The sequence below is a fragment of the Arctopsyche grandis genome, chromosome 7, assembly GCF_051622035.1.
Source record: "Arctopsyche grandis isolate Sample6627 chromosome 7, ASM5162203v2, whole genome shotgun sequence".
In the NCBI taxonomy this organism is placed as follows: domain Eukaryota; kingdom Metazoa; phylum Arthropoda; class Insecta; order Trichoptera; family Hydropsychidae; genus Arctopsyche; species Arctopsyche grandis.
Window position 1 is genome coordinate 12,820,957 of NC_135361.1, and position 14,956 is coordinate 12,835,912.

General features: G+C 33.9%; 2 protein-coding genes across 2 annotated transcripts in view; both read right to left on the reverse strand.

Moving 5' to 3' along the window:
- Positions 1 to 14,956, reverse strand: part of LOC143914307 (neurobeachin-like protein 1) — a 54,736-nt gene that overhangs the window by 7,455 nt on the left and 32,325 nt on the right. The gene's annotated exons all lie outside the window — the stretch shown is intronic.
- On the reverse strand, positions 4,719 to 5,523 carry LOC143914702 (uncharacterized). Its single transcript, XM_077435002.1, has 2 exons — positions 5,512 to 5,523; positions 4,719 to 5,438 (listed from the first exon to the last, which is right to left on the reverse strand). Exons 1-2 carry the CDS (start codon positions 5,521 to 5,523, stop codon positions 4,719 to 4,721), a joined length of 732 nt encoding a protein of 243 aa, XP_077291128.1.

Below are 14,956 nucleotides of genomic sequence, written 5' to 3' on the forward strand. Positions count from 1 at the left end.
GGTATATTACAGGGTTTGAATGTATTACGATGAGTATCCACCAAAAATAAGTGCTAGATATGATTTTAGTTTAGTTTAGATCTACTTTCTATGACAGATCTCTAACCCTTTGAGTGCTGACGTATTTTCTGTTGAAAGCACGCCACGCCGAAAATTTCGCCAACATTTCCAAATAGAATTATTTAGAAATCCAATAGAAAGGAGGTATAAAAATTGTAGCTAATCCAAACAAACCCTAGATAACTACCGCCGAGGATTTCGAGTTTTGTAAAGGTGTGTTTAGACTCCCTAATATATCTTGCAACAATATAAAATAAATAAAAGAAGTATATTAATGAATGTATCTTTCCAAAACTAGTTCCATCTTCTTCAAAGGCCAAACCACAATCTAAAATACTCAGCAGTTAGGGATTTCCATCGGGTAATTCTACTATGGTTATAAATTCAGAAATTTCGGTGTAAACCAGTCTTTATAAACATTGACACGGATTACACGACCCATGTTCAATGCATTTTTTCAATGCTACCTGGTTAGGCTTAGCGGGTAGTATTCTTGTTTATTTTTTACATACTCAAAAAACAACGCTTATCGGCCTATTTCAGGCTCGTGGACTTTTTGGAAAAACGCCGATCGGCCAGCATTCAAAGGGTTAAGCAAAATGTTTATCATAATATCTTTACCTAAAAGTGCCAGTACACCGTCTAACAACTTAGAAGAACACTTTTTCGTATCGTCCTTGTTCGGATCAGGCTCGTGAACTTGTTGGCAAAACGCCGATCGGCGTTGGGCAGCATTCATTAGACTGACAAGACATTAGACTACATATGTAAGTATAATGTTTCTGCATTTGATTATCATAGCATATATTCATAGACCAAACGTTTATGAAGTGCAATGAGAACTATTTGCTACGCAACTACATATAAATATAGTTGGACATTAGGTAGAAGGTCTTTCAGGAACTCCAATAGATTTGATAGCATTGAAAATAAGTAAAGATAAAAGGAAAATTTGTTTCTCATAAATTTAAATACATTTATATGTATAAAAGATCACAGACCGATAGCTAACAGACAGGTCTGTTAAATGGTGTGGATCTAAAATTGAAATAAAAATGGACGTTGCAAAATTGAACAGAAGTTGGCACCGAGCAGGAGTATGTTGGGAAATGTGCGGAGAAAATCAACGATGGCATTATGTGCAAGTAGGCCACTTGTCCATATTGTTATGCCGCGAAAGACACTCACCGCGTATAATCATATTCTTTTTGTCGATGGTCAATACGAAAGTGACTCAACTCTGGAGGATTACTGCGAAAATAAATTACACCACGACACGTGTGGACCTTGCGAATCATAATTGCGCAACATTCATACGCATTAAGGACATTCGAATAGTCCTAAATACGCACAGTATGTACTTCTGTATCTTTTTGCTATGAAAAGAAGTACACAAAATGCCCATAAGGTGCCCCTGTGGATTGATGATGGTATTTTAAGACCAAAGATTCCACAGATGGAGCGATATTCGATAAATCGCCCAACTTTGGTTAAGAAAAATCTTCTATCGAATGTATTTTTTACTAAAAAAAAAAACCGATTACAGTTAAGGTGCAGACACACAGAACGGTACGCGTCAAGTGTTTTCATTTTAGATAGTTTTGCACGTACGCCTAGTCTATACCATCGCGATCCTTCTCAAAACTCACCCTCTGGAGTGTTTTCGGTAATATTTTATCTTTGTATGATAGTGATCGATTACAGTGATTCCTGTTTTTGAAGAAATGTAAGAGAAACTTGTCGAAAAAGTAAGATCGCATGAATTGACAATGATATGGAGATACACCTCTCACAGCTAGGCGTTCCGTGCCGAACTTTTGAGTGTGTTCTTACCATTAACAAAAAAAATGTCGACAAAATGAGTTTTGCAAAAAGGTCTTCCGAATAATGTAGCAAAAGTGTCTGATCTATTTTTTAATTTGTGTATTTAATCCTTGAAATATATGCTATATACTATTAGTCAATTTATTGCTACGACTTCACGAGCTACATAATTAAGCAAAAAAAATCACAGTCTTGTGAACCCAAATATGAAAAAATACGAGGCATAATTAAGGTAAAAACACACAGAAAGGGTTTTTTATAAATAGTTTTGCACGTGAAAAAAAATGACTGGTAGGCCAAATATGAACCATCGCGTCCTGTCGCAAACCTGATCTCGTGAGTATTTTCGATGGAATTTTATCTATAGATTGATCTATGTATATTTGACAGTAATCGATAACGGTGATTCCCATGTTTGAGGAAAGTAGAAGAAACTTGTCAAAATAATAAGATCGCACGAATTAACAATGACATGAAGATACTCACCTCTCACGTCTTACCACTATGTAAATATATACATATGTACATTCATGTGTATTAATATTGACAAAGCTTACATTTTATTTTTATTTCAATCGAACGTGTACACTCGCATTTTAAGATCGCTCCTAAGCCACGACTGTACTAATACAGATACAATACGATCACTACAATCAATACAAGCATTTATACAATGCGAATTCATACAAAAATCATCCACAGAGACATCTATGGAGAAAATTTTGCAGCATTTTATTATAGAAATCGGCGAACCCCAAGACGCTGAATAACTTGACATTTGCAAAAAAAGATAGAAAAGGAGATGTCGATTTTACAGGAACTGTTTCAATGAAAATCAGAAACATTAGCAAACTCTGATAGGAAACGATCAACCTAGAGCCACAAACCAAAGTCTGGCCAGCAGCTACTAGTGGGAATCGACCGTGACCACTCTGATCGAAAGTATAACATGCTAGCCACTAGTCCATGCTGCTGGTTTTGACTTAAGCACATTTAAAGCTTAACTATTAAGTTTTTCGCTACGAGATAAATTATCCAACTAATTGCGAAGACAAACCTCTCAAGCAGTGAACTTGGACATGTCTGAATAGTAAATTTGTGCATATGAAGTGGTCTGAAGAGATCTGCCTATAGGTTTCTAAAACTTCACTTTTTGGCACAAACTGTACGGAAAAGATGAATGAAATCAAAAAATCAATTAGGCAGATAGGATTCTTATTGTAGAATTATCTATACATAATGTAAATAATATTTTAAAAATATCAAATAGTACATACACACTTATAAACTATTGAAATTTGTTAATCAGAAATACATATACAAGGAGCGTACTTTTGATAGAACACGAACTATCGAGAAAGTACACCATGTCAGAGCACAGGACACGTACACATTATTACGCAAATATAACGCGTTCTAATTATGGTAGTAGTAATAAATTGAATTCGAACGCACACTGTGTGAAAATCGCCTAATTGTTTCCGACCATCGAAAGTTACGTCAAATCGATCCAAACATACATATGCACATATGTACTTACATATGTAAGTGTGTACGAGTATATAAAAGCCGAATCGAACGACGAAAACCTCATATGTAATTTGTACGTCTCAATAATAACATTCAAAGCATCAGACCATGAAAGAGATATGCCATGCCATTCACGAGCATTGTCACGAGTGAACCGGTCGATCGCGAGAATACATAAATTAAGAGAAAATTCCCGACATGATGATGAATTTTCCCAGAAATAAATGCTCCTGGCCATCACCGAGTAAACCTGAATATAATCTTACAACTATATCTTGAGAATTAATAGCCTGTTTAAAGAAAAGAAATTAAAACTTTATGTCAATATACATAACACACAAGGCCATGTCCAATCATAGACGACAATCATATGGAAAATTGTACTCATTCTAGCACATGTAATCGAAGTCTTCTTAATTACACAATTTTCATATACAAGTAATTAACAGTAACAGTTTTCATTCCAAGCAGGCATGTCTAGCCCAAACGATCTACATCTGAGTTTAACTCTCAGTTCTATACCAATCTGAACGCCCAGAACTACATACATACGTACATATGTTTGGTCCAGCGGCATTAAAATTCATTATAAAATATTATTCGTATAGTTGTAACATATCGTGATAAATTCGATTGAAAAATTGCACGTTTGACATACATTTTCCATATAAGCTTCGCCCGAGGTATAATCGAACCGGCGCATTTTGCGAAATGCACTTCTGCTGCAAAAGCTCGCGGTGAATTATTGACCGACGAATGCACCGGTGAATGCACTCAAAAACTGGACCGTTCTTATTGAGATTCGATGCATGTTACATTTTTTAAATGCATCAGAATTAGAACAATAATACATATATCACGCATAATTGAAATATATAATGATACAATGTATGTATATAAATATATTAAAAAGGCATTGACTTGATTTTCTATTCACATTTTGCTTTATTGCATTTGATGAATATATTACACAAATAATATACAATAATAAATTAATCTTATGACTATCTAAATAAATTACATTGAGATACAGTTTCACATAGTTAAAGCTTCTATAAAAAAAATCGTACTATAGATACAATGGCGGCAATGTTACATCGTAATGATTTGATTCGAAAGTAGAGTTGAAAAAAAGAGCGGGAAAAAATGAAGATGCATACGAGAAAAAATGAAGATGAAGTATAGAAAGATTTTTTGGCGAATGGTCGTTTTTACTAGCCTATAATTTTTGGTATGTTATGTAAATCGTCATAGAACTAGAGGCCGAATCAAATCATCGAGGGAAAGCTTGCAGTTGTGTGGATTCACCAAGAATGACCACCGAAGGCTGTTGGAGCGAGGATTTTGGCAACTGGAGCAGCAGCGTATACTTTGGCAACGGGAGCAGCAGCTACGACTTTAGCTTCACCTGTCCTCTCTACGACAGCGTTGAATCCATTGACGTGATCAGCAGTGTAGGTGACTTTGCGTACGTGACCGTCGGGTTCTACGAGACTGTAGCTACCATGGACTACTCCATCTTCCAAGTGCTCTTCTGCATTTTTGGAATCTCCAGTATGAGGATCCGTCACGCCGTAAGCGAAGCTGTATTTAGGATTAGGATCGATCGGCTCGGGTTCGGCTATTTTGGCAATCAACTGCTTCTGGATGACGGGAGCTGAGTGGATGTATTGTGGAGCAGCTTGGACGTATTGGGGAGCGGCGTGGACAACTTGAGGAGCGGCCTGGACGTATTGGGGAGCTGCGTGGACAACTTGAGGAGTGGCTTGGACGTATTGGGGAGCTGCGTGGACAACTTGAGGAGCGGCTTGGACGTATTGAGGAGCGGCGTGGACCAATTGAGGAGCTTGATACGAGATGGTCTTCTGAAGAACTGGAGCTGCATGCACGACCTGAGGAGCGTATATAGGCGCAGCAATTTTGGCAATGGGTGCTGCTACGCTGTAGCTTACCGGAGCATGGTAAGAGTCGTAGATACCTGGAGCGGCTTGGGACGCCGCGACCAAAACAACCAAAAAAGTAACCTAAGAAAAAGCAAAGGATTAGAAAAATATTCAAAATAATTATATAAGGATACGTATTGAGCGTTTTATTAACCTGGGAGATCATAGCGTCGGTTGCAGAAGAGCTGCACTTCTCGGAATCCGAACACTTCTGATGCCTCTCTGCTCCTCCGCGGTCTTATAAACCCAACAGATCAACGACAAAAAAGTCCATACCGACACCGATGCAAGTATTAGCACACACACTCGCAGCGTCAATTTAATCTAGAATAGTCAAAATCCAAAAGGGCGTTACGACTGTGTAAGATCGAGGCAAAAAAAAAACCAACCGTTAATTGCCTCGATCGCTAACGATACCGGTATATACTTATTGCATGCCTATTTATAGTCCAAGTAAGAAAAATCGAGCGTAATTATATTTTACAAGTGCAATAAAAATATTTTAAAACGTAATGTACATATGTACAATAGTTGGGAATCGAAAAGAAATTTGCATTTGATACGTACTAATGCGCAGTTTGTTGACGAAATTCTATGAGTTCCATAGCAGCCGTGGGCCAAACTAGTACCTACGTACCTATCATTACCATTTAATTTATAAGTACTTAATAGTACAAATGCTTATGCTTTCTGTGTGATGGCAGTGTGTGGAGCATATCGACCCACTTGCGGATGTTGAGCAATATAAGGACCAAAGCGAGAGAACCATACCAAGGTCTAATGAGAGCAGTGCGATTTTTAATGCAATTGCCAATTACTTCACCCAATCGCGCCAGTGTCGAATGGGTACGACATTTATAGGTACAATACTGAATTGGAGTTCGCAGAAAGACGAGAAAAATCAGTGTCAAACACAAAGGGGACCATTGTATTGAATTGAATATGATATGTACATATCATAAAAGTGTGGTACATTTCATATATGAACTGTTATATTTGAAAGATCAAATTTTCAGACCAAAAAACACTATTAATGTTTACATAATTCACAAACTGTTTGACTTAATTCACAATCACTTCTTTTAATTCGATAAGTCCAGAATCTCGGAAAGGCAGAATAAACGTATTAAGCAAAACATTATATGTAATGTTTTGCGAAATATTTCTCGAAATTAAGTGGATTTACGCCACTTTAAAATATAACGGCTCATACATACATATGTAGAATAAATTTTTATTCTTATTTTTAAGACTTAAATGTTAAAAATAAATAAAATTGGATAAAAAACTGGATTGATGGAATCTCACCTTACTTCAGTTATAATGTTTTGGATATTTATTTATACTTAAGGAAGAGCGGCATAGCCGATGAATCGAATTTATGAGTGGTGACATAGTGGGTGTGATGGTTTTTGCCGATTCTATGAGGAACCGTTTCAACAATTAAATCAGATAAAATTGCAAATTCTGATAGGAAACGATCCACTTGGAGTCACAAAATTCTGACCAGCAGCACTGCAGATAATCCTTGGTTAATAATTTTTTTTCAATCGAAGTCAACCGATGGGATCGAACCCGGTAAAAAATAATACTAAATAATGTGAGATATTTTTAAATAAATAGGATATAAAATTATTTTGTATCTCGGAGCTTGAATACGAGCCAAAATAAAATAGATAGATACAGGTAAAAAAATCTTATTTATTTCTTAAAAATCACACATCAATACAATATTCAAAATCTATATACACACATAGTATCAACATATTCATAATAGTATAGTAAACGTATCACATTAAAAAATAGAGAGTGAGAGAAGTTAATTTAAAATTTGTTTAAGGCAGTTGTCGTTAATATAATAATAAATAGTAATAGATACTATTAAATTAGAGAAAAATCGAAATTAAAATTGTTGCTAGAAGTCAATATTGTCAAATTTTAATGAAGCAGAAAAGCGACCGGATAAATAAGAAAGTTTGAGCGTTCGTCGTAAAAGCGTATAAAAATCATAGGAAACAAAAGATAGTTGAAACTTAGGCAAAATTACTACAACTAATTCAAGTCTTTTAAGGTACGTATTGCGAAGGGCGCGTCTTATCTAGTCATTCAACAAGTCTCAGTTCATCCGAATACTCTCAATCCTGCTGGAAAAGCTGCTCCCGCTACAGGGAAAGCTGGTAGTGGTGCAGGAAGGGCATGAACTGGTGCAGGGACGGCATGAACTGCCGCTGGAACCACAGCCTTGGCGTGGACCAGAGGAGACTTCTGGACTATTGCGTTGAACCCGTTGATGGGATCGGCAGCGTAGATGACAGTGCGGAGAGAACCGTCTGGTTCTACGAGGCTGTAAGATCCCTTCACAACACCACCGTTTCTTGATTCTTCGTGGCTCTTTTGATCCCCAGTCAAGCTATCGTGAACGTTGTAAGCGAAAGCATACTGGGGGAATGGATCGTGGAGGGTGTTAACTGCTACAGGAACGGCAGCAGCTGGAGCCAAGACGCCATGAGCTACTGGTACCACTCCACAATCGATGAAGTTGAACAGAGCCAGAATCAAAAAAGCGGCTGTTACCTAAAGTTCAAATTGTGTATTAGAATCAATAAGATCGAAATGCAATGCGTAGGTAATATATGTATGTAATTTTGGTTGACTTACCTTGAAAGACATTTTGGTTACGTTTGGTTGTAGAAGTGAAGAGGAGTTGACTGTGAAAGCACAGGAGGTAGTATGAAGTGTAACAGTAGCACGTTACTCTTTTATAGTGAAATTACGAACGATTACAACATAAGGATCACCGGCGACAAAGGAAATGGGGTGTTGATTAATCAAAGATGAGCCATGAATACAAATCCACGCGACGAAAGTAGTTTATAGTTCATAACAACTTTCGCAAATGAATACAACCGATGTCGTTCAAAAAAAAATAAGAAAAAAAAAGAAATTATACTGGTAATGTTGATGATTTTGAATAAATAAATCAATTCTTACAAGGCTAATGAAATCCACATTACTTCAGAATTTCCATTCAGTAATAAATAGTGCACTAGACGTTTAGCTTTACATATTATGGTCAAGAGTTTTCTTTTTATTTTAATTTCATTCTAGTTTTTTTTCAATATGATATCAAAATTAAATTTTCCTACTAAACTAAAATTTTCTGAAATACATCAATGGAACCAATTAAAGTTGGACAATTTATTTCTCGATTTGGTGTATTAAAACGATACTACGAGCAATTTCTACTATCGACAAATCGTAAAGATTAACACTCGGTTCGTAAAGAAAGGATACTATGCAACATTTAGAGCTGTCTATTTATTAAACACTTAACTGTTTTCTTAATAATATATTGATTGACTGGTTGATTTGAGTGACACAGCAGCATTATTGTGTTTCGCCATTTAAATGTAATAGTTAATAAAATGATTAATACACATATATAATAATAAATAAATAAATAGAATATATGTATACAAGTACATCTTTTTTTGTTTATTTTACGTATAATTAATCTATATATACATACATAAAAAATATCTTATTTATCTCGCAAATTCGATTCTATAAGCATCTCGAATTTGCTGATATTATAAAATGCTACCCACTCTGTGTCTATGGGAAAGCGTATTGAGGTTTACCAATTAGGCTTTCCTGGCATATATGTATATGAATAAAATAAATAAATATGTATATGTAATACAAATCTGTCTACCTAATCTGTAGATACATATGTACATTTGTAGATATGTATTCAATAAATTGTTTTAATTAAGTTAAAAATCGCACTCTAATTATACATACATATGTATTTACATACGATTATTAGAAACTTTTGATATATACACATGATTCAAATATGTACAAAGCGTCAGATTATTTTATTTGTACATAAATAAATACATATTTTATTTGTAAATAAATACATACATAGCCAGCAGCATAGCTCGATCGTTAAGCTTCTGCGTAACACCGAGAGGCGCCGAGTTCGATCCTGACCTCGATTGGAAAAAAAAATTCTGAGTATATCTGTAGTGCTGCTGGATAGACCTGGATATTTGTGACTCCAGGTCAATCGTTTCCTATCAGAGTTTGCCAATTTCTCTAATTTCATTGTTGAAACGGTTCCCGATTAAAATTAGCTAAAAACCTTCCTACCAACTATGTCACCACTATTTGAGTATGATTAATGCACAATAAAATGTATGTACAATTCATAGATGTCTCGTTAATTTGCGAGTTTTCAGTGTTTCGTAATTCAGCGACTTGTGTAATAAAAATTATGCATTGTTTGTAATTGGCCAGGAAGGCGCATTGGGATTTACCTGTAAGGCCTTCCTGGTATAAAATAAATAAATAAATATGTACATCATGTGCCATGACATGTATGACCCCAAGGCGACACATATACATAGTTAGATTAATTTTTGTACATACGTACTAACAACTTTTCAAACATACAAATAAAGACATCTATGAACAATTAATTTTTTTTTGATACACAGCAAATTTGTGACAAATACATTTTATAAGATTCAACTAATTCTAAATGCTATTAACTCGAATTTACGAGAAACTGAGGGGTAGGATACCGATTTAAGGTCTGTTCATACCTATCCAGCACGACCCGTATCCTGCAGGTGTCATGCAAGTGCGGATAGTATTCTTTGGTATATTATATGGACGTATTCATACTCCATTCGCGCATGCGCATTTACGCATTCATGCCCGTCCATATAGAATGTACCAAAGAATACTATCCGCACTTGCATGTCATCTGCAGGATACGGGTCGTACTGGATAGGTATGAACAGACCTTTATTGGGTCCGTCACAACTCAGCAAAAACAAAATTCAGCAAGAAAAATCGAAAAATTTTAACAGCAGACGGTCAATCTGTATTTATTTAATAATCATAAGACCTCAACAGCAGGGTATTAGGACTTGAATTTGACTTGAACCTACGACCTATCTAACTGATATGCAATAGCTCTACCTGTAGCTATGAACTACAGATTATTAAATTCGCATATTAACATTTATTCCAATTAAAAATATAGAATCGCATGCAATGTTATCATAACCACAATGCGTTTATTGAAGCGCCATTTTTTTGCACTAGCACTGATTGGCATGTGACAATGAACAGAAGCGTAACAGTTTGATTTCCGATGCGCGTTGTGACATTGACGCGCGCGAAAGTGACACATGTCACTCACAACGGGACAGTTAATGCGAAACACAGTTTGAGAATAAATACGTTGCAGAAACAACGAGAAAAAAACTAGGAACCAGCAATAGATCGGAAGAAGACGACTGGAACACGCTAGAAAATCATCAATAGAATGGCAACAACGTCCGGAAAAAGCACCACGTATTCCAAATTCGACACGAAAATATGTAAATGAAATAAAAAACGACAAATTCAATGTCACTTTCACTCTTTTACGCACTGACATATTAATTTTGTGATTCGCATCATCAACGTCGACGATTATAGACCAAAGAAAGTGACCTGACCGTCGAACGTGGACAGGTTGACAATTATTTTCGATGACCAAAAACAAAACTAACAAAATGCTCGGATCAAATTTGATCCAGTTTCGAATCGAATACGAAAATTATTTGAACAAATTCAACATGTCCATTTATGTACGTAGCCGTTAATTACTCTAGACCGGCGTTAACCCTGCACTACATTTCCACGTGTCCATTTATTGCGGAGAATTTTCCACATATTTTTACAGTCCGCTTGTTCAATTGCAACCGGTCACATTACTAAACAGTTCGACTAAAATTTATAGATTTTCTTGGTATTCCTTGGGTTTAAATGCTCTGTATATGTATAACCCAAGCCATTTTTAAAAATCAGATTTCTGAAATATCTAATACATTACATTACATCAAAATATTTCAAAGTAATATAGTAATATGTATTGGAAAAGTTTAATCTTGATAAATCAAAAAAGATTGTGTTTATACATTGTAGATACATTTCGTAGGATTGATAGCGAAAAGGAAAACATAAGAGTTGCTGTTTTACAAAGATTCATTTACTTCATCATCGTCACCATTGTCTCGTACAGAGCCTTGGCAAATATACTAAATACATATATTACTATGTATAAAAATGTATCTGGCGTCCCTTTATTTTTTTACTGTATTAAATAAAAAATATATATTTCATTACAAAAAAATATATTTATTAAAATATAAAAATCGAACAATCAAAATAAAATTACCAGAACTAAAAAATAAAACTTTAATAATATAAACACCCCATATTGCTAATGTCGCAACAGCGTAAAATATATTTGTTGAGAATGTTTTGTGATGAAAAATGTATATTAGACAATATAAAGTATTTTCTTTTTAACATTTTTAGCATTTGTATAAAGCAAGGAAAAAAGTGGATTTTTTTTTAAATAAATACAATAAATTTATCAGTTTTTGTTCACGAATTAACAAAATGTTTCGAAAAGTGATAGCTAGATACAAAAAACGAAAAGAAAGTATCGAATTGATGCTGAAGTTCCGTTAAAGATTTACAAATAAAACTAAAATATTTTTCCTTATTCTATTAGAATTATTATAACTTGAAAGTTTTAAGCGAATAATCGTTATCAAAGTCTGTTATTATGTTATCACAATTTAAACTATTCGCTAATTATTATTCTACTGTTAATATGCTTAAATTTGATGCCAGATCTTGATCACTGGTCGATCTTAAATAGTTTTTGATAATTATAAAAAAATTAACATCATTAGAATTAACAATTTATACAAAATTTCATGCATTTTTTGCATAAATTCAACCCAGATTGCGGACTAACTATGAGTATGTCACCACGCCAAACAATTATAACTGTTGCAAAGAGTCATATTTAACGTCTTCGATATAAGCATTGTTGCTATGCAAGAAATAACCTCAGATTCTCAAGAATAGACGGAGTTTCACGTCAAAAGTGTGAAATACCAACAATGAATCGTATACGAAAAATGTAAATGATCCGAAGTAAATTGAACGAATGCATTTTTTCAGCGGAATACAATTCGTATGCAGTTTCTAGCAGTAGCATGTGCCTGCGGTGACCACTTTTACTTGTCACATATATGGGTCAGTGTGGTGTACGGGAACTGGTTTATCATACGATCGATACGTTTTCTGTAACGTGCCCACCGACATACTGATTAAGGTGCTATACTTGTGATCGTAGCCGAAACCTTCAGTTGACGTCAAAATTACGTCATTTGAGTCACAAAAAAATAGAACTCTGATCGAAATTGTGTAATAGCGATGGGACGCAATCGCATTATGCACCGATTACTGCATTCGTGATAATGATCAGACGTAGACGTGGATTTTTTTTTCAATGCTTACGTTCAAATTCAGGATCCAAATGATGAAGATTTTTTTTCTTATTTGAATATATATTAGTTATTTTCTGATAATTTGGAATTTTCATATATGTACATACTTATGTATTGTAATGAAAGTGTTCATAAGAGATGAAACAATGACAATTCTGCATGAATTTTTTCTATGGGTTTAATACAATCAAAATAAACGGTAGGTACTATTGATTTGTAAGTTACAAATTTTGTTTAACAAGAACCATAGTCGGAGCGATTTGTCTTTGAAATAAGTCAGACAGTTTAGATTCAGAATAGAATTAAATATCGGACTACCATTTAGATTAAGACATTTATGGTGAAGCATTTGTTGCAAAAACGTATGTAAATCGTTTATTAACTCCATTCTACATGGTTTTTGTCGATATTATCTCAAGATTGCGCTTAGCAAAATAATTTTTTGTCATACAAATAACTGTCTCAAACAAATTGCTCAATGAATGTTGGCCGATTTAGATCATAATAAAATCACAGTTGGCGACCTATACTATCGATAAGCCGAGTGTAGATTTCCACCCCTACATACAAGATAAGTGAATAAAAACAATTCGATGGCTTGCATGGAATTGAGTCCTACAAAAGTCCCAAATAATCCATCCGAGTCATCAATCCTCAGATACAATTTCATAGTGTTCGCAAATATTTGTAAAATCAATTATTCGAATATCGATTATGAAGTTGGTAAAATAATTCCGCATTTCTGATCGCTTAGATATGGCTAATATATATGTATTTTTTTTAAACATAAGTGTGAATAGTTTCAGAATATTACTAAATCTTGAATAAAACAATGAAATAATGAATAGTAGTCTTGACGATTCTTTATTATTATCATACATATATTTAGTCTTGATTTTAAGCAAGTAAGTGTAAAAGTAGATCATGCGATGTACATATGTATGTAATTTAACATAATATACGTTTAATACAATATAAAAAAAAAGAATAAAATTCGATTAGGATCCCTAGTTTTGTTGGATATACATATATGTATATATGAGTGATGATCTCATTTAATATATTATAGCTAAGTCAAAAGCAAAGAATCAAAAAATTCTTGTGAAAATTTAATCATGTATGAATTCCACATACATACATATATAGGATCAAATAAAATCATTCATCTTTTTATAGTTGAATTTAATTAATTAAAATAATAGCTTTTAATGATAGTAGCGGCTTCTATACGAGTAAAAGCAAACTACGACGAATACTAGAAACGGTTAAAATAAAATACAACATTTGCTGCAAACAACTTTATATTTTATTTGATTAAATCGTAATAAAAATAATTATAATTAAAGTACGTCCGAACTAAAATTAGATTGTTGTTTAGAAAATTATCAAAAAAATATTAAAACAATTATGTATTTAGTAGGTATATAAAAATCAAAAATGTCATATTCTATTTCATATTAGGAAAAAATATTATATTTTCCATACTGTACCAGAATGAAAGTTTAGTTTATGACATGTGCATTACTAATGTAAAAATTCGAGAGAAAATGCACGATTTTCCTATGCACAATTGAAATTTCACTCATCTTTCGTAATTGCTTTTTTTTGTTATCGCGTTCGATCAAACCTTCAACAAATCTTCCACGTCAAACTTACGACACTATAACGTTACGCAAAAACGCACTAATAAATATTAATGGTTATAAAATATTTATTTTATACGTTGCAACTTATCAGTAATGCACATGCACTCGACTACAAAGCCGCGGGCTAAGGCGTGGTGATAAACTCTCACATGTTCGCTGCAACTTGCACTTGCAAAGATTCTCAAAATTCATTCAAAAATATAAATATATACATATCGAATGAATTCTAATTCAATATAAATTAACAAATATTTGTATAATTTGATGTGCAAAAATAATTGTTCCTTTTACCACAACGCAAATCTGCTGTTTTTAATTTAGTAACATTAAAATTAATATATGTATGTACATATTATCTCATGATACATCAAGAGATCGGAACTCTCGACCAAGGGCACGATACAAACTTTCCTGAAAATGAGTTTTTCCTTTTATTATCAGACCTTCACCCATGCGGGCAATACCAGTCAATACGATTATACAGACAATTTAATATATTTAAAAAAATATATAACAAAAGTTTGACAGTCCTTTGAAAACTCATACGACAAATGCACCGGTTACCGAATGCATTATCAAATAA